Source organism: Syngnathus leptorhynchus, chromosome 12 (genome assembly GCF_054491065.1).
Source record: "Syngnathus leptorhynchus isolate UIUO chromosome 12, UIUO_Slep, whole genome shotgun sequence".
Lineage (NCBI taxonomy): Eukaryota > Metazoa > Chordata > Actinopteri > Syngnathiformes > Syngnathidae > Syngnathus > Syngnathus leptorhynchus.
The window spans coordinates 11527745-11546230 of NC_141206.1; the positions used below are offsets into that span (position 1 = coordinate 11527745).

Below are 18486 nucleotides of genomic sequence, written 5' to 3' on the forward strand. Positions count from 1 at the left end.
AAAGCGGGCACACTTGAATGGGCAATTTGGTGGGAGCTGCGCTCGTGCATGGCCAGGCCATGAGCGAGGTTTGACAAGCGGCCTTGGAGGGACGCGGAGCGGAGCTTTGCCCACGTCATCGCAACATATGGCCGCAATCGCCAGGAAGAAAGCTTTGCTTGCGTTGGCCTTTTCTCATGCAGCTGACTACAATGTGACTTCCTTCCTTCCAATCAGAGAAAAAGGGAAGACGACCGCTGCTTGTTTTTTTGTTTTGTTTTGACTGCAGCGCATTTCACCACATCCTCCACGCGCATGGATGGACGCGCGCACAGTGTGCTCGTCGGTCGACTTGCGCGTGCGGGTGAAAAGGGGCTTCGGCGCACAGATCTTCCACACTCGCATGTCAAACGCGCTGCAACGTACTTTTCAGAAGCAATCGGCAACACGTGGTGGGTGCGAAAAGGCCAGACGATTTCCAACGTTCATGATAGAACGCACGCAATATTTCAATTTACTGCGCTCGAGAAATAGCAATGAGCCGCTTTGGAAGCAAGGCTACCTTTTCGGACGAGAGAATCTTGAAGACAAGTTGGAGGTGGCTTTCCCTCGCAGGATGTCGGGGGCGGGGCAGAGCAGGGCAGGATCGGCCGGGCCCGGCTCGCCCGCCGCCCACGGCGTCGTGTCTATAAAGATGACTGCCCGACGCCCGCCCGGACACCGGCTTCGTCCTCCGCCTCAACTACTTCCGGATCTCCATCGCTTCCCTCCGACATGGCCGTGGGCAAGTCCAAGGTGGCGTTGGGCTTTATGGCGGCCGGAATTCTCACCGCGCTGTCCGGAGTTATTCTCATTTTTGTGGGCCGGGCCGTCATGAACGATCAGATCATCAAGGTATGCGTGCGAGGGTGCGGGAAGGAGCGGGTAGAGACGCCCCCCCCCCCTATCAGATCGGGTTCGGCTACTTGTAGGATCTCAAGGTTCGGGGTGCTGGCACGGCAAATTTCGCTTAGTAGATTTAATTCCCACATTTGTGCAATTTTGTAAAAGTCCAACTAAAGCGGCAAACTTGCTGCAAAAGAGGAATGGCTCGGGTCTCTAAGGACGGCAATGCACAGCATGTACACGGCATTGAACTCGTTTTGAATCTATAGTACTTCTCTTGTTTGCCTTGAGTGTGAATATATCAAATACTCGCTTGCCCAAATAAACACAATATAGGTCGAAAAATGTTAATTTTAGAGGACAGTTAAAAGGTGCGTGCTTACTCGTCACTCCACATTTTGGAATATACAATTCCAAGTGAGCGAGCGCATTGGTCCAATTAGCTTTTTGGTCGGAGAGGAGACACGGCCGCGCAGCGTGGTGAACTCCATTTCCCAGGAGGCCTCGCGGGAAGGAGGGGCGGGCGCGGCTAATAGCCGTGCGGTTGCCGCGGCCAGCCGGCTTTAAATGAGATGGCGACGGACGAGCCCCTCAAACTCGTTCGTCCGAAAAGTGGCAGGTGGGAGGACGTGAAGAGCACTCGAAACGAGTACTCGAGACGAGCTACGCGCTCACGCGCGTGCGCGATTATTTAGCTGGCCCGCGAGGCTGCTAGCAGGCTAACGGTTAGCTTCAAGGAAATTAACGAGCAAGTGCGGGCATGGCGGCGTGCAAAAGCCAAGTGGCGGTGGGCTTCATGGTCGCGGGGGTTCTCGCGCTGGTGTTTGGGACCATCCTGGCCATCGTGGGTCCGCTCATCATCGACCAGCAGATCGTCAAGGTGAGTCCCGCGTTCCCCACGGACACTGAACGCCGCCGCCCGCCGCAGAGGTGGTGAAGTCCGGCCGCCCGACGGCACGTGAACGCAACAAGCTTCGGAGCTCTTCCGACGCGCAATGCGCCTCGAACTTTTTCTTTGCATTCCTTTCGATCGGATCAAGGTGCATTTGTCAGTGCGTGATCATTGAATAGTTCCACATTTTGCTTGAAATGCTCCCGTGCTGGCGATGATTAAAATAAAAAAATAAAATGGACATCGGAATTGGATGCGATGTGTCAGTCAGCAAGGAGTTTGTTTCTCTGCCGGTGGGGAGTAGTAGCGATGCACTCAATCATTTTGCTTTTGAAATACACACTTGATGTTTTATCGGTCAATGATCCGAAAGAAAACACGTGCCGTTTTATACATATGCTAAATAAGTCAATAAACAAGTCAAGGAACCTAGTCTCAAAGTCAACATTTGGGAAGCACACACAGCCATGGAGAATCCAAAACAAAAGGAAATGTTTTCTGAAAAGAAAAGACAATTCTTCGAAACTCTCATTGAAATTGATGGAATAACTTTTGGTTATTTTGAGGAGACCCTTCACTTTATTTTCAATCAATGTGCCACGTACCACGGTAAGACGAACCCTAACCCTCTGGAGTTGTTTGCTCGCTTGCTTATCTCCCTCCGTTCATCACGTCCGATAAGCTCATTTAGATTAGTCGCCGTATCGGGCGTGTCCCCCCCCCATGTCGTGGATCCGCTGCAAGGTCGGCGTCCCCGAGACTGCGACCGATCCAAAAGTGTACGGCGGGCATGAAAGCAAGCGTCAAACGCAAAGCGTGTGGTGGGCGCAGAACACGGTGATCGACCCGCAGAACCAGATGACGTACCGCATGTGGAAGGACATTCCGGTGCCGTTCTACATGTCAGTCTACTTCTTCCACGTCCTCAACCCCAAGGAGGTCCTGAACGGCGAGAAGCCCATGCTGGAGCAGCGAGGCCCTTACGTGTACAGGTCAGAGTGGCTACCGTTTGTTTGTTTGTTTGTTTGTTTGTTTGTTTGTTTGCCCTAACCCGCCGACGCCACGGCCTGACCCCACGTCAACCCCTTGACACGCAGGAAGCGCTGCCAAAAGGACAACATCACGTTCCACGCCAACAACACGGTGACTTACCTAGAGTACCGGCGCTACTTTTTTGAGCCCGGCATGTCTGCCGGAAACGAGTCCGACGTGGTCACCATCCCAAACATGCTGGTGCTGGTGAGTGGCGCGTTGGAAGGGGCGTGGACTTGAGCCGGCTAACACTCCGCCCGCCTCTCTCAGGGCGCGGCTGGGATGATGGAGAACCTCCCGTTTGCCTTGCGACTGATGATCAGCGCCACCTTCAAGTCGTTCAAGGAGGGCCCCTTCCTCACCAAGACCGTGGGCGAGCTCATGTGGGGCTACGACAGCGGCCTGGTGGACTTCCTCAACAAGTACCTGCCCGGGATGCTGCCCACCTCCGGCAAGTTTGGACTCTTCAGCGAGGTGAGGTGCCGCCGGCACGTGCCCGGAGGCCCGGCCCGGCCCGGCACCACTGACAGACTCTCCGCCCGTTGTGCAGTTCAACAACTCCAACACGGGCCTGTTCACCGTCTTCACGGGTCAGGACGACATTGGCAACGTGCACAGGGTGGACTCCTGGAACGGCCTCACTGAGGTAAGGTCAAAGAGCGTCCCGGTATCGCATCTTGCATTTCACCCGCGTGAAGCTTTCCAGCCTTGCGCTGGCTTCGACTACGTTTTGAACCACCTTCAGCCCGTACAACAACTGTCGCTCGCTGGCTGGCGTGTTTGTCTCTTGTCAGCTCAGCTACTGGCGGACACCTCAGTGCAACATGATCAACGGCACGGCGGGTCAGATGTGGCCGCCCTTCATGACTCGAGACTCCACGCTGGCCTTCTACAGCCCTGACGCCTGCAGGTTGCCGCCGCTGCCGGCCGGTCCTTTTCAACCCATTTTTGGGCTGGCTCCCAGCCTGTTTTTGGCCACGCTCCGCTTGTCGCCGGCAGGTCCATGGAGCTGGTGTACCAGCGTGCGGGCAGCATGAGGGGCATCCCCTTGTACCGCTACGTGGCGCCCAAGACGCTCTTCGCCAACGGCAGCGACTACGCCCCCAACCAGGGATTCTGCCCCTGCCGCCAGTCGGGTCTGCTCAACGTCAGCAGCTGCCGCCACAGTCAGTAGTAGTTCTCGGGGGGGGGGGACGTCGTTTGCCAGCTGGCAATTTGAGAACCCAAAATGCAAATGGGCTGGGTTGTTTGCAAGATGGCTGGCGCAAACCAAAAAGTTGCCATGACGTACGTGAAACGAGAAAGGCAGCAAACATGACATTTTGACGCCGTCGGTCTCTTTGTCGGTTTTGCTCAGATTCTCCCGTCTTCATTTCGCATCCGCACTTCTTCAACGCCGACCCTGTCCTGTTGGACTTTGTGCACGGGCTCCAGCCCAGCGAGGACCAGCACGGACTCTTCATAGACATCCACCCGGTGAGTTGTTATCTTTGGCCAGATAAACTTTATGGGGGGGGGGCACATGGCGGTGCAGACTTTGTGTTTAGTGTGGGCGTCGCTACTAAAGATAGTTTGGCGAAGGGGCGCAGGTCAAAGTTCACCAGCACCTTTCTGACAACAAGCCCGATAAAAGACGGCCGGCCGTGACTGTTGACCAAAGTGGCTGGCAGATAAGCTAATTGGATAACAGCGGACACGCTCGCTGACCATTCGAAGACGCCGCCGCTGCCCTCGTCCGTTGCGCGCGATTGGAGTGTAAAAACAGGAAGTGGCGATGGCGCGCGGGCGCAGGCCTTCCGTTCTTTGTCTGCGCGGCTTTGCGGGTCCCGCGCGCCTCGTTAACGGCCGGCGCCTCGGCCCGCCCGCCGCTGTGCTTCTTTTGTCTTTGCAGCAAACGGGCGTCCCGCTCAACGTGTCCATCCGCCTGCAGCTCAACCTTTACGTCAAGAGAGTGTCAGGAATTACGTAGGCGCCTTCCCCGAGTGCTTTTCTTGTTCCTGTTTGCGAGCTGGCCGCAAAGCCTAACCCCCGCCATTCTTCCTCCTCTTCTTCTCTCCCGCCCAACCGCCTCTCTTGGCAGCGAGACGGGCAAGATCCCCGAGACCGTCATGCCCATGATCTGGTTTGAGGAGGTGGGTGAGCCAGCGCGGCAGGGCGAGGGCCATGGGAATCGCGGGCCCGCTTGATGCCGCTTCCCGGCCTTCTCACCCAGAGCTTTTGTGCTCTCCGTCCTCAGAGCGGCTACATGGACGGGCCCGTCCTGGACACCTTCCACACCAACCTGGTGGTGCTGCCCGCCGTCATGGAGGTCACGCAGTACGGCTTCATCACGCTCGGCCTGGTCACCGCCGCCGTCGCCGCCGTTGTCTGGCACAGGAGCCGCAAGGTAGGCCCAGCCGTCTGCCGCTTTGGCTGATGCGTGTGAGCATCGCGCCCAGACCGATTGTAGCCCCCCCCCCCCCCCTTGTCCATCGTACGTCCTCCCCATTCCCTTATCTGCGCCATGGTCCCATCTCGTTTCTCCCGTGTCTGAGACGCTGCGCTCGTCTTTCAGGCAGCCTGCCAAGATCTGGCTCACAGCAATGGCGCCCCGCAGAAAAGCAAGCGGGGAGACTCAGGTGGGTACGCACGCACGTAGGTTGGAACTTGCGGCATGGGTTGTCGCTGCGCTCAGTGATGCCCGTGCCATCCCCGCTCCCTAACCCAGCCACTGCAATCCCAAAGGGCTCCAAACGCACGTGGCGTATATGGGCAGAAAACCCCCAAATTGGATTTGGGAATGCAGCCCCCCCCCGCCCCCTCACAGCCGCTGTGTTGTTTTTGACAGACGAGTGAAGCCGACTGCGGCAACGCGTTCAGAAGCGCCCGCCCAGCCCAGACGGCCGCAATGACCTGCACGCACGCACGCACATGGCATTTACTTCCCGGCACCCTGACTGACGCCCGACCTTGTTTTGTCTCCATGGGAACGAGCATAAATTGGAGCGGCCGATTGGGCGACGTTATCCTTTTTTTTAATGGCGAGTGTTGAGACCGTGGTCACGGTGATGAAACGCAACCGCCTCACCTGCTCCTTTGACTTTTTGAAAGTTGTTTCCGGGGGCGGGGCTATGACATTTCCGTGAAAAGGCTGTCCCGTCAGTTTGTCTTTGTTGTTCCTTTTGTATGGATTACAGCTTTGTATGGATTACAGCGCGCGAGTTTGAGCAACAATAAACGTCGTCGTGACGATGCCGCAAGTTGCCTTTATGATTTGTCTACTGTACACAAGATGAAATTTGCCCTTGTTATCAGATACTGGCACAGCTTGCAACTCCGAGCCCATGAAAAAACAAGGACTTGATGAAAGGTTCCTGTGCGTCATGACGTCAGGTGTGCCACGTCTCGTGACCGGTGCAGTTCCCCTTGCTTTCACAGGGTGGCGCTGTGTCGCACTCATCCCACGACAAGGAAGGAACTGCTACTGGTTTGCGTCTCATTAAGTATTCGATATACAACATCAGTCGTGCAAACACTGCTGTTATTGGGCAGGAACCAATTTCTCGGTTTTGCCAAAGATACTTTTTTTTTTTTTTTATCATTGGGACTATCTGTCTGTCCACACGTGCGGGCGGATTCTTATTCTTCTGACTTACTCAGCCACCTGAAGTGTTGAAACAGGTTGCGTGACCTCTGAATTACAAGACAACAAATTGAAGTTGGCCAATTCAATTAAAGTGTTCTCCCCAAATACCTGAGATACTGACACAGTGGCGAAGGGAAGCATTCGGACCAGAATGAATTCCAATGGCCTCTTATTTTCTAGACAATTCACAGGACGCGAGGAGAAACCTCTTCCCTTGAACCCGTCCGCCGCACAATCATGTCATTGTATTGACACAAAATGTCCGCCAGATGTCGCAGCTGCACAATGGTCATCCTCTTCAAAGTAAAAACGATGTACTCAAATTCCAGAGGGATATCCCCCCACCCCCGGAAAAAAAGAAGAATTCAGCATCTTGCTGCACATGCGCAGAGAGCACAAGAACGTCGACCTTTTGTTTCGACTTGCTTTTATAGAAGTATTTGCGAGTCGTTTCAAAACTCATTTGAAACGCAGGCGTTAAATAAATCTTTGATGGCTAAAAAACATTTGTAGGATTTCGCAACATAATAAATTCGATGAAAACAACCAGATAAAAACTTTTTTTTTCTTCTTCGTTTGTTTGGGTGGTTTTGTGTGTGGGGGTGTGATAGGAACTTCCGGTAGGAGACTTTCGGTCCAATGCTCCCATTGGTCCTGATCGGTTTGGCTTGACTGGGCGGAGGTTTTGAACAGTTTTGACCGTTCGCCGTCGTTGCTAACAAGCAGAAGAAGCTGTAGCATTGTTTTCAACTGACTTTCCCAGACAGACGAGGAAAAGGAGCGCCCAAAGATTCCAGCTTCTATCTGGCCGGCCGTTTGAAAAACCCACCGGGACGTTGGACATGTGCTGCTTTTCATTTCACGGACGTTCGCACTGGACTTTGTGCTCGTGTGCTGAAGTGAACCCATCGGAGAAGACTCGCTGGGCGACCGGGTGAGAGAGAGAGAGAGAGAGAGAGAGCGAGCGGCACAAAAACACGGGCTATTGTTTTAATGTGAGACCTCTGAAATGGTCCCTAGGTTCACTGCAGTGTTTTGGATTTTATGGACAGTAACTAGCGTGTTTGTTAGTGAGGGGTTAGCCTTTCTTTTTTTTGTCTGGGCGTGCGTGACACACTTGGTTGTATTTGGAAAAATAAAATCTTTTTCCAGTCAGCTGGGTGTTTAAGAGCTATTTTTCTTCCCTCCCCAAGCCAGCCACTTTCAACAGGACGTTCCAGGGGCACCACAGAAGAAATTCACCACACTAAAAAAATATTTGCAGCTGGCCTTTGAAGTTGACATATCTAGAATTTTGAAGAATGATTGCAGTTGTGTGACATGGAATGACGTGAAGCTTGTTCCCGCGGCGGTTGGCCGCTGCCTCCTCCTCCTCCTCCTGCTGCTGCTGCTCCTCCCAACGACAGAGACGAGTGCGCCCGCCCCGTTCAGGGTGTACCATCGTCCCAAAGACTGCTGGGCTGAGCCCTGGTGAGGATCATGCGCTAAGCATTGCGCTTCCGAAAATGTTTTGCCGGATGTTTGCACTTGAACCCAAATCGTGTCCCTTGAAACAGCAGCGCAGGGGAAATCCTGTCAATCAATATGGCGTAGTTGAAAATGGAAAGTGCACGTCAATGAATGCCCTGGGGCGCGTGAGCCCACGCACACACCTTGTCTAGTCAGTGTGTGAGAGTCGCGTCAGTTGTCGGCCGGCTGCTGTCGGCTGAGCATCGGGCCAGTCTGCTGCTGCTGCTGCTGCTGCTGCTCTTGTTTGGTTTGACGTTGTCGGAGTTCCCACCTTTTCATTTCCGCTCTTCCTCAGGTAAGTGCCGCTCGCTCACTTTGTTTCTTTTTGGCACATATGAGATGAATTGCATGCAAATTGTGGCGGCTGTATTACATGTGTGTCACGGCGACCCGCCGGCGGCCGCTTCAGATCACCTGTCGCGTCGGCTTCAATGCTGACTTTCTTGAAGATTGTCTGCTTTTGACCTTTGGCCTTGTGTCTTTGGTGCGTGTGCGCGGCAGGGCCAAAAGCGTCGCGGTGAGCGGGAGAAGGTCAGCTGGCAGGAAGTCAACGTAAGTTCAGCCTCATCATGGAAACGTGACCTTCACGGTGGATGACCGGGCTTCAGCGGCGGCTCAGCCATCCCGAATGACATATATCGATCGCGCCCTTACAGGAAGTCGCGGCGGTGGGCCGCTTTCCGCCATCGCGCCGACTCGTCACTGTTAAAGATGAACCGGCATGGGTCGCGTGTTTGACGTTTATCCTAATCGTACGACTCAGTGCCATTTATTTTCGAGCTGCCCACCGCTCGTACCCAAGATATATCTATAAATAAAAAAGAGCACCTGTCAGTCAATGGTGAAGAAACCACTGGAACTTGGTGAACTCCACGATGACAATTAAAAAAAAAAAAAAAAAAAAAGTATGATTGGACTTGAGCAGTTGCAATGGTGGCGAGGGGGCGCGGTCGTGGGGGTCCCATCCGCCCACTTATTTAGCCATTACGTGTCCAATTTGTTTTGCAGGATGGACCCGCACGAGTGGCAGCGCGCCAGAGACAGGGGTCACCGTCGCTACGACGACGACGGTGATGAGGGTGAGTACACGTGGCCGCAAGCTAAATGCTAATCGCGCAGGTAGAATGCCGCTGTCTCACAATATTGGATTCGTGTCGCCGGCGTCATTAGGCGCGACCGCCGCTGTCATTTAGCTAAACGCTCCGACGTGCGGAAAAGGCAGACGGCCCAAATTGATGCTTAAGGCAAGCAAAATATCTGACCGAGTTGGCCCAGTCCTTCCCGGCAGTAGATGGCGCTATACTTTGACACGGTCGTCGCCCGCGTCAAGGTCAGCTCCACCGTTAGCATGGCAGCGGCAGTGGTGTCAAAGACAACCGGCCATTTCTGGCTGAGGACAAGCCCGCAGTGACATGTGTGGCGTGCGCAGACGTGGAGGCGTCCTACTTGGGCAGTCCGGCTTCCCGCCGGCAGAAGCGACGTCGCCGCCGCTCGTCGGAACGCCGGCACGACGGCGAGCACGCCGCACGTCGCTCCCACTACGAGCGACGCGCCTGCGAGGAGCACCGCCAGCACGCCCGGCCGGCCTTCTACCGGGACAGCGACGACGATGACGACGACCAAGGCCGCGACCGTCACGCTCAGATCGTGGAGCGCGCCGACCTCTCGGGTGAGCTGCCCGCCGTCTTGGCTTTTGCTCCAATTTGTTGGCGAGAGGCCAGAGATTCTCAAAAGGCGTACGCGGACTCCCCCTAGTGGCATGCAAAGAAAGCACCCAATTCAAGCCGCTGTCCGGCAGTACTTTGGAACAGCAGTTCAATCCGTTGCGGCACCTTTGCTCAATTGCGCGTCCCAGCAAATTGCTGCTCCGTCCGTTTGTCCGTCCGTCAAATGGATCTCACTCGTGATGCGGAACAAACGGCACTTTGTCACCAAATTGTCCATTTGTGCTGCGGAAGGAAGGGTGGCCTCCCTCCGATGTCCCATCAGCTCTCCACATTCCGCCGCTCCGGGCCGCCCGACTGTCTCAGGCCCTAAGCCGATTAAAGACGTGCACGTGCGCCTGGGTCAGGTGCGTGCGTGCGTGCATGTGTGCGAGAGGAGGAGGAGGAGGAGAGTTCTTTGACGCGTGTCGAGCGCCTGAATGAAACTCGACGCGCTTTGGGTGGGCGGCTGGGGGCGGCAACCTCGTGAGGCTAGACGTGGCAGGCCGCGCCGTCGTTGCTGTTCGCCCAGCCAAATCTAGGCCGAGCGAGCGAGCGAGCGAGCGATCGAGCAGCGCGGGCTTCGGACGGACGCTCTCCCGTCATGGCTTGTTCCCGCCATACGCTGGCGGGCCCTTCCACAGGTAACAGCGAGCGTGCCGGCCGTAAGCCACCAGGAAGGCCCGACTCTCTTTTGTTCGTAGATTGACACTGTCGACAAAGGCTCCCGACATCCTCGACGGCTTTCGGAGATTGTTAAATTGTCAAATTGATGATCGTTAATTGATGGACAACTAATCCACAAATGTTCGGGAGTTGCTCTCGCAGAGCCTAACTGAAGTGTCGTGCAACGGCGTGCGTGTTGGGCACACGTGGCGAGCGCCTTCAGGCTCGCCAATCGTTGTCCATCGATCCGCAGAGACTAATTAGAGCAGCTCGTTAATGGCAGACTGTTCCCACCCGCCGGAAGAACGGAACATATGGATGGACGGATGGGACAGTGTAATCACCCTCTAGCAAATATCAAATGAAACAGTCATTCTTTGTTGCAGCAATATCGTGCACTCGCTGTTGATTGGAACCAAAAGAAAGAAAGTAAGAAAGTGATGGCGAGAAGTCCAAAGGTAGAAGTCAAAAGAGCGCCTGAGGGGTAGGGAGGCAAAGTGAGCCAGCCGCTAGCTGAGCCAGCCGCTAGCTGAGCCAGCCGCTAGCTGAGCCAGCCGCTAGCTGAGCCAAACGCTAGCTGAGCCAAACGCTAGCTGAGCCAAACGCTAGCTTCCACACGCCTCTCTTACGTCGGCCGTGTTGCAGTCTCTCCGGCGGCCGAGCGGCTTCGTCACATCCTGGGGGAGGACGACGGCACGCCCACGCCCACCATCTTCACTGAGATGGACACGCTGCAGCAGGAGGGCGGAGAGCTGGAGTGGAAGGAGTCGGCCAGGTGAGCGCCACCGCTTTCTTCTGTCTTCTTCTGTCGCCTCAAGTGAGCTTCCACTTCGCCACAGCCCCTTGTGTTTGGTGCCCTTGTGATCGACAGGTGGGTGAAGTTCGAGGAGAAGGTGGAGGAGGGTGGCGAGCGCTGGAGCAAACCGCACGTGTCCACGCTGACGCTGCACAGCCTCTTTGAGCTGCGCACGTGTCTGCAGACTGGCAGCATCCTCCTGGACCTGGAGGCCTTCTCCCTCGCGCAGATTGTCGGTGAGTCGCCGGGCGGAAGGAATCGCTTTCCCGTGGCCAAATGCGATGGCGCGATGTGTCGAGGCGCAAACGTGCTGGCGAGCGACGCGTCGTCGCGGTATCTCCGCAGACGAGATGGTGGAGCGGCAGATCGCCGACGGCCTGATCTCAGAGGAGGTGAAGGACAAGATCGTCTTTGTGTTGCTGCGTAAACACCGTCACCAGACCAAGAAGCCCATCCATCGCTCGCTGGCCGACATCGGGAAGTCGTCGTCGTCCGCCGCCGGCGCAAGTGAGCCAGCGCAGCGCAGGCATAGCACATCGCCGGCGCTCTGTGCTTGACCCTCTAGAGGCTTCTAACACGGTGCTGCTTGCCCGCCCGCCCCCTCCACCTCTTCACCCCTAGACCGTAGTCCTCAGGCCAACCTGAATCGCAGCAGCACCAGCTCGGCCGTCCGGCGCTCCACCGACGACCTGCCGACACCACGCGCCGGCAGCCTGGGAGGCCTGCGTGAGTCACGTAGATACGCATGCTCACTAGCTCGCTGGCTTTAGCATCCCACGCTGGCACACCAACTTTTTGCTGAGAGCGCTTTTGTGTTGACTAGACGTAGGCGGTCTTCGTGGTGTCTTCTGACGCCACGCTCTCAAATGATGTCGAGTTGAAGCCAAGTGAAGGGATCCTTCTTTGCTGTTCTTTTTGATGGTTTTCTTGACATTTGGTATGGTCAAATGAAGTTTTTTGGAAGCCATACAATGATACGGGGTGCTTTGGAAAAGTATTTTTGGCGTGAAAAGGATTATGGAGGAATTTGGCAGGGGTCTCAAATCATTAAGAATGTAATCCGTGCGTGTCGACACAAACAATGCCGTCTTTGTTGACGTTCAAATGAAGCTTGCGTGTTTGTGTCACATTTGCAGATCACGCTCAGAGCCGCAGCATGAATGACATTTCGGAAACGCCCAGCTCGGACCAGGTGACTAGACGCGCCGTACGTTGTCTCGCTGTGGTCAAAGCCCCGAAGCGGGGCCTTTATCTCGGGTCGTGCGCGCGTGTGCGCAGACCTCGCGCTCTGCTTTCGCCAAAGCAATTGTGTGAAAGGTTTGTGCGCACCCGTGAACGTCCAGACCAGCGAGCGGCGAGGGCAAACGTGCTATTAGAGATTGGGTGTCTCCTGCGCAGCTCAGCTCCGGCTTTTGCTCCTCGTGCAGATGAGGAACAAATTCATGAAGAAGATTCCCCGCGATGCCGAGGCGTCCAACGTGCTGATTGGCGAGGTGGATTTTCTGGACAAGCCTTTCGTGTCCTTTGTGCGCTTGGCTCAGGCCACGACGCTGGGCGGCCTCACCGAAGTCCCGGTGCCCACCAGGTGGGTGACGCCCGCCCGATCCAGTCAAAGCTTGTCCCATCATTTAAAAAAAAAAAAAAAAAAAAGCCACTCAGATGGCATATTGCAAATCACCTGCGGCCAGATCAACCATGAGCCTCGGGCATCAGAAACAGCATTGCCACACATTGGGGGTCCGGGATGCACAAAAGCATCCCGCTGTTGTTGCACCAGCGTTGCCCTCTTAGGGCGGGTGGGCCGGGCCGAGCGAGATGACCCCGCAGCTGGCTGGCTCGCGCAAGCAAGTGCTACGTTGCCCTTTGTGAGCCGGACGCATCTTTTGCAGGTTCCTCTTCATCCTCCTGGGTCCTCCGGGCAAGACCAAGTCGTACAATGAGATTGGGCGCGCCATCGCCACGCTAATGGTGGACGAGGTAAGTTGCTCCGCCATCCTCTCCCCCATCGTCTTTGGCTGGGCTGGTCTGGTCTGGTCTAAGCGAACGTGTCCCGGCGGCACCTCCAGCTTTTCAGCGACGTAGCCTACAAAGCGCGGGAGCGCGAGGACCTCATTGCCGGCTTGGACGAGTTCCTGGATGAGGTCATTGTGCTGCCCCCGGGAGAATGGGACCCCAAAATCCGCATCGAACCCCCCAAGAAGGTTCCGTCGGCGGAGATGAGGCAGGAGATGACGGTCCCTAACCCTAACCCAAAGCCTCGCCTGACCCTCGTCCTGTCTTCGCTCCCCCTGCAGGAAGTCCGTGCTAAACTTGAACGAGCCGCCGGCTCAGACCAACGGCTCGGCCGGGGGGGCGGCCGGCGGTGACGACGAGCAACTTCCCGTCCAACACGCGGTCGGTGAAGAGCTCAAGTTCACTGGCAGGTAAGAGCGGCGAGGGGGCGGTCGGCGGAGGCCCGCCGGGCGCCAGCCTAACCCGGCCGGCCGGCCCGCAGGCTCGGCGGCGGCCTGTGGTTGGACGTGAAGAGGAAGACGCCGTGGTACTGCAGCGACATCTACGACGGCTTCCACATCCAGAGCGTCTCGGCCGTGCTCTTCATCTATTTGGGCTGCATCACCAACGCCATCACCTTCGGCGGCCTGCTGGGCGACGCCACCGACAACTACCAGGTGAAGGAAAAAGTTAGGCAAAAAGGAAAGGCCTGAAGGCACGCACGCCCTCCTCCGTCCTCAGGGCGTGATGGAGAGCTTTCTGGGGACGGCGTTGGCCGGAAGCGTCTTTTGTTTGTTCGGCGGGCAGCCGCTCATCATCCTCAGCTCCACCGGCCCCATTCTCATCTTTGAGAAGCTCCTCTACGAGTTCTGCAAGTGAGTGCCGAGGTGCAGGGGCGGGCGAGTCAGCCAGCTGAGCCAGCCAGCCAGCCAGCCAGCCAGCCAGCCAGCGAGCAGCGCCAGACCTTTGCGCCTTTGCCTGCAGGAACAACGGCGTGGACTACATGGAGCTGCGCCTGTGGATCGGGATCCACTCGTGCCTGCAGTGCTTGGTCTTGGTGTTGTCCGACGCCAGCTACATCATCCAGTACATGACCCGCTTCACAGAGGAAGGCTTCTCCAGCCTCATCTCCTTTATCTTCATCTCCGACGCCATCAAAAAGATGGTTCGCTCGCTCTCCGCCATAATGTGAGCCGAGCGTGGGACATGATGTCACTGTGCCTGCGTGCATTCAGGTGGGAGCCTTCAAGTATTACCCCATCAACCGCTCCTTCAAGCCCGAATACGCCACGTCCTACAAGTGCGACTGCGTGCCTCCAGACCAGGGTGAGTTCTCCTCCTGCAGGTCCCAAAGAGCCGCTCGCTCTTCATGTTCATTCACTTTTTGGTTCTTTTATCACAAACAGGGTATTTTGGTTGTATTACCTGACATGTTTCGGCATGAACTTCCGCCTTCATCAGAGGCTGATCATCAAGTCATCAACTGATGAAGGCGGAAGTTCATGCCGAAACGTGTCAGGTAATACAACCAAAATACCCTGTTTGTGATAAAAGAACCAAAAAGTGATTGAAAAAAGGAAACAGAATGAACTTAGTACAAGTCTTCATGTTCATCTTTTGTGTTCCTCCCTGCTCGCGGGCGGCCACGTGGCCTGAACACGTGAGTACCAATGTCAGCGCCGCTTCCTCGGCGTCACTTTGCCTCTTTTGCCAGAGCTCCTCTTTCTCCACGCAGCTCTCGCCGGCGACATCTCAGCTCCTCTGGCCGACGACAACGCGTCGCTTCCGGTGAGTGAGCTCGTCGTCCTCGTCGGCGGCGCCCGCCAATGTCGCATCTCGAGCCGCTGTCGCACGTGTGGCGCCGCAGTTCAACGCCAGCGATCTGGACTGGACTCGCCTGAGCAAGACAGAGTGCGTGGAGTACGGCGGCGCCCTGGTGGGCAAAGCGTGCAAGTACGTGCCCGATCTGGCCCTCATGTCCTTCATCCTCTTCTTCGGCACCTACTCCATGACCGTGGCGCTCAAGAAGTTCAAGTTCAGCCGCTACTTCCCCACCAAGGTGAGACGGGAATCCCATCGTCTTTGCCGACCGACCCGCACGTCTCTCCAGCATGAACGGCTGAACGCACCGTGATGACGGACGGGCGCATCGTTTTCATGTCGTTGCACCAATAATGGCAAAGACATTTTGGAGAAAGCACAAGACTCGGTCACATTGTCCAAATGCGGCAAACGTGAGTTTTTTTTCCTTCCAATCCGTCAAGCGTACCACCGGGCTGCCGCCGGACGGTTCCGATTGCCGTGAATTGCACCCGTGGAGAGAGAATTTGACGAGTCACTTCAGTCAACCGCTTGCTTGGCTTTTCAAAATGGAATTGAGTGCGCAGCGCTGTGTCTTAGCCATTACGGCTCCAACAACATGAAGACGAGCGAGCCAAAGTGGCAACGCTACGGGACTGCACCGTGCTAGCGTGACCCGGCGACCATCTCAGAGAGCACGCTGTCGCCGTGACCCCGCCCCTTTTCCGCAGCTGCGTCAGCTGATCAGCGACTTTGCCATCGTCATCTCCATCCTTCTCTTCTGCGGACTGGACGCCTTTCTGGGCTTGGACACGGCCAAACTGCACATTCCTATGCACATCAAGGTCCTGGCACGTGACCCTTGCTTCCCTTGTACCGTGTCCCTCCCTCCCTCCCTCTTTCATTCTTTCTTTCTTTCTTTCTTTCTTTCTAGCATAATCAACGTCTTTGATCAGAGTGATTTAACTGACACATGTTTTGCCTTTCTTCTTCCTCTACACTGTTTTTGTGCGTTGCTAAGCTAAGGAAGCTAATCAGTGATTTTGCCATCTTCATGTCAATCATGTCCTTTGTGGCTCTGGATATGTTGATGGGTTTAGACACGCCCAAACTGATCGTTCCCACTGAGTTGAAGGTACACTCACGCACACACCCCGCCGCTTTGCCGGCACGCTACTTCAGTTCCACTCTGCGAACTTATCACGACGCTGTCCTGAAAGGCTTCATTCACGGTGCTTGCTCGCTCGCTTTGCAGCCCACGCGCGCCGACCGCGGCTGGCTGGTGATGCCGTTCGGGAGGAATCCGTGGTGGTGGTACCTAGCCAGCTTCGTGCCGGCGCTGCTGGTCACCATCCTGATCTTCATGGACCAGCAGATCAGCGCCGTCATCGTCAACCGCAAGGAGAACAAACTCAAGGTCTGAAGGGCTTTGGGGCTTCGCGGCAAGCGCTCTCGCTCTCTCTCATCCTCACCCCGCCCACACAGAAAGGTTGCGGGTACCACCTGGACCTGTTCTGGGTGGGCATCCTGATGGCCGTGTGCTCCTTCACGGGGCTGCCGTGGTACGTGGCCGCCACAGTCATCTCCATTGCACACATCGACTCGCTCAAAATGGAGAGCGAGTCCAGCGCCCCCGGGGAGCAGCCCCAGTTCCTGGGGGTCCGGTAAGAAATCAGCCCGCCCGCAGGTGCCGGCCACGTCTCCGCTTCCCCGTTAACTCGGCCGCTCTCTTCCTCGGCGCCAGCGAGCAGAGGCTGACCGGAACTCTGGTCTTTGTCCTCACGGGACTTTCTGTGTTCCTCGCCCCCGTCCTGCAGGTCAGTCTTGAGGGGCCCGTCGGCTCCGTTTCTGATTTCCCCCAGCCGGCCGGGCTCGATGAGCCTTTGCCGCAAAGCGAGCCGCTCGCTCCCTTCACGCAATTTGCTTCACAGCATGCACGCTCTGAACTCTTGACGCCGATGTCTTAGCATTGCACGCTCACTATCCATCGACGTTAGCGTGAGGCCAAGGTACGCTGACCACGCCAATTGTCACCTTGCAGTACATCCCCATGCCGGTGCTGTACGGCGTCTTCCTCTACATGGGCGTGGCTTCGCTCAGCGGAATCCAGGTTGGCGGCAGCGTTAGCGCCGTGGCGGTTGACTGTATGTGTGTGTGTGTGTGTGTAATTGCCTTGCTTGCTCGCTTGCCCACCAGTTCTGGGAGCGCATCAAGTTGTACCTGATGCCGCCCAAGCACCAGCCGGACTTTGCCTTCCTGCGTCATGTCCCTCTGCGCCGAGTCCACCTTTTCACCCTGGTCCAGATCACCTGCCTGGCTGTCCTCTGGGTCCTCAAGTCCACCTTCCTGGCCATCATCTTCCCCGTGATGGTGAGCTTGTGCACGGTTTACCTTCCGAGAGGTCGGGTCGGCGACAAACGGACGACCCGACGCCACGCTCGCAAGTCGGCCGGAGGTGACGAGCCGCCCCTTTCACCGGCCGCTCGTTGCGCCCAAAGTGGAGCTCGCTTTGCGATCCCATATTTTGCCAGTAGTCTCCCTTAGCCAAAGGCTGCAACAGCAGCAGCAGCAGCAGCACCAGCACGGCCACCAATGAGCTTGCTCACGGTAGGTCCACTTGCTCCCTTGTGCAGATCCTGGGTCTGATGGTGGTGCGGAAGCTTCTGGATATGATGTTTTCCCAGCACGACTTGGCCTGGCTGGACGACCTCCTGCCCGACAAAGACAAGAAAAACGAAGATGACAAGAAAAAGAAGAAAAAGAAGAAGAAGAAAAGCGCCGCCGAGGCGGAGAGCGACGAGGAGGTGAGCCAAAACGTCCTCGATGGAGCTTTTGACTGGCAAAGTATCTTTGACGCCCTTGCCAGTCAAAACACACCGGCAGCTCCGCTCTTCCCGTGCCGTCGACGGCCAGCCCTTTGATGCGACCTGACACTCATGTGCCTTGTGTTCTTTGTCCTGCAGTGTTGCTAACGTGGCTGCCTGCAGTTTCTTCTTCCGCTTGCTTCTTCCTGAACGCAACGCCACAGCCTTTTGTCTGCGCTCGTGTCCCCAGCGACGTCCCGCGTTCACCCGAAAGCGGGCCGACACCACTTTAGAGTGATCTCCTTTTTGCTCGTCTCATGCGGCCGGGGGCTCGGCTCAACTCAGTTCAGCATGTTGACTCCTCCCATTCTATGTGACCACGCCTTCTGCGGTCCCCATGGAGCAACCTGACCACGCCCACACTAACCCCCCCCCCCCCCCCCCCCCCCCCAACTCAACCAGTGAATCCCACCCGCTCGTGTCATATTACTCACAAATAAATAAATAAATAAACGTTGTTTTGTTTCGTTTGTTACACCGCTGGTGGCTAGTGACACATGCCAATCATTTAGCTATACGGATTTTTTTTTTACACCGTCATATGCAGGAATCAAACTCCTAGTGCCGGCACACAAGACAATAAACCGCGAGCCATGCCCTTAGCTACACTGATGTGACTTCCTCAAATGAACATTTGGACGACTCATGAGGACGGCATCATCGGAGTCAGCGTAACACCGTGCGTAGCTAGCGGCTAACCCGTCAGCACCCAATTAGGGGAGAGCAAAACACGTCGTGGATGA

General features: G+C 56.2%; 3 protein-coding genes across 6 annotated transcripts; all 3 read left to right on the top strand.

Moving 5' to 3' along the window:
- The first annotated feature begins 699 nt into the window (after positions 1-699).
- scarb1 (scavenger receptor class B, member 1) lies at positions 700-6022 on the top strand. Of its 2 annotated transcripts, none has more exons than XM_085926639.1 (13): positions 700-873; positions 2588-2748; positions 2854-2995; positions 3059-3262; positions 3339-3434; positions 3583-3698; positions 3788-3954; positions 4146-4264; positions 4680-4753; positions 4869-4920; positions 5025-5174; positions 5343-5406; positions 5616-6022. In XM_085926639.1, exons 1-13 carry the CDS (start codon positions 754-756, stop codon positions 5621-5623), a joined length of 1473 nt encoding a protein of 490 aa, XP_085782765.1. In that variant the 5' UTR covers positions 700-753; the 3' UTR covers positions 5624-6022. The 2 variants fall into 2 exon arrangements, with proteins under 2 accessions (XP_085782765.1, XP_085782764.1); XM_085926638.1 differs by lacking the exon at positions 700-873 and adding an exon at positions 1323-1744.
- Positions 6023-8181: 2159 nt separating this feature from the next.
- LOC147048615 (uncharacterized) lies at positions 8182-9677 on the top strand. Its single transcript, XM_085926971.1, has 4 exons — positions 8182-8217; positions 8424-8474; positions 8931-9001; positions 9352-9677. Exons 3-4 carry the CDS (start codon positions 8932-8934, stop codon positions 9675-9677), a joined length of 396 nt encoding a protein of 131 aa, XP_085783097.1. The 5' UTR covers positions 8182-8217; positions 8424-8474; position 8931.
- Positions 9678-10938: 1261 nt separating this feature from the next.
- slc4a5b (solute carrier family 4 member 5b) lies at positions 10939-18114 on the top strand. 3 transcript variants are annotated; one of them, XM_085925866.1, is made up of 17 exons: positions 10942-11066; positions 11163-11323; positions 11433-11594; positions 11709-11813; positions 12224-12279; positions 12515-12672; positions 12977-13064; positions 13154-13308; positions 13382-13510; positions 13582-13756; positions 13821-13954; positions 14064-14244; positions 14315-14405; positions 14815-14867; positions 14947-15138; positions 16135-16296; positions 16365-16579. In XM_085925866.1, the coding sequence occupies exons 1-17, from the start codon at positions 11014-11016 to the stop codon at positions 16545-16547; spliced, it is 2238 nt and encodes a 745-aa protein (XP_085781992.1). In that variant the 5' UTR covers positions 10942-11013; the 3' UTR covers positions 16548-16579. The 3 variants fall into 3 exon arrangements, with proteins under 3 accessions (XP_085781994.1, XP_085781992.1, XP_085781993.1); XM_085925867.1 differs by lacking the exons at positions 10942-11066; positions 11163-11323; positions 11433-11594; positions 11709-11813; positions 12224-12279 and adding exons at positions 16624-16696; positions 16921-16989; positions 17076-17249; positions 17513-17683; positions 17843-18114 and having other exon boundaries at positions 12439-12672; positions 16365-16543; XM_085925868.1 differs by lacking the exons at positions 16135-16296; positions 16365-16579 and adding an exon at positions 15611-16081 and having other exon boundaries at positions 10939-11066.
- The last annotated feature ends 372 nt before the right edge of the window (positions 18115-18486 follow it).

Bases quoted from the DNA above. Each gene is read 5' to 3' on its own strand.
- scarb1 (XM_085926639.1), top strand. From the start codon at position 754: ATGGCCGTGGGCAAGTCCAAGGTGGCGTTGGGCTTTATGGCGGCCGGA. The intron at 874-2,587 runs GTATGCGTGCGA...TGGTGGGCGCAG, and splicing joins TGAACGATCAGATCATCAAG to AACACGGTGATCGACCCGCA. The intron at 5,175-5,342 runs GTAGGCCCAGCC...CTCGTCTTTCAG, and splicing joins TCTGGCACAGGAGCCGCAAG to GCAGCCTGCCAAGATCTGGC.
- LOC147048615 (XM_085926971.1), top strand. From the start codon at position 8,932: ATGGACCCGCACGAGTGGCAGCGCGCCAGAGACAGGGGTCACCGTCGC. The intron at 9,002-9,351 runs GTGAGTACACGT...TGGCGTGCGCAG, and splicing joins CGACGACGACGGTGATGAGG to ACGTGGAGGCGTCCTACTTG.
- slc4a5b (XM_085925866.1), top strand. From the start codon at position 11,014: ATGGACACGCTGCAGCAGGAGGGCGGAGAGCTGGAGTGGAAGGAGTCG. The intron at 12,673-12,976 runs GTGGGTGACGCC...CATCTTTTGCAG, and splicing joins GAAGTCCCGGTGCCCACCAG to GTTCCTCTTCATCCTCCTGG. The intron at 13,757-13,820 runs GTGAAGGAAAAA...CTCCGTCCTCAG, and splicing joins ACGCCACCGACAACTACCAG to GGCGTGATGGAGAGCTTTCT.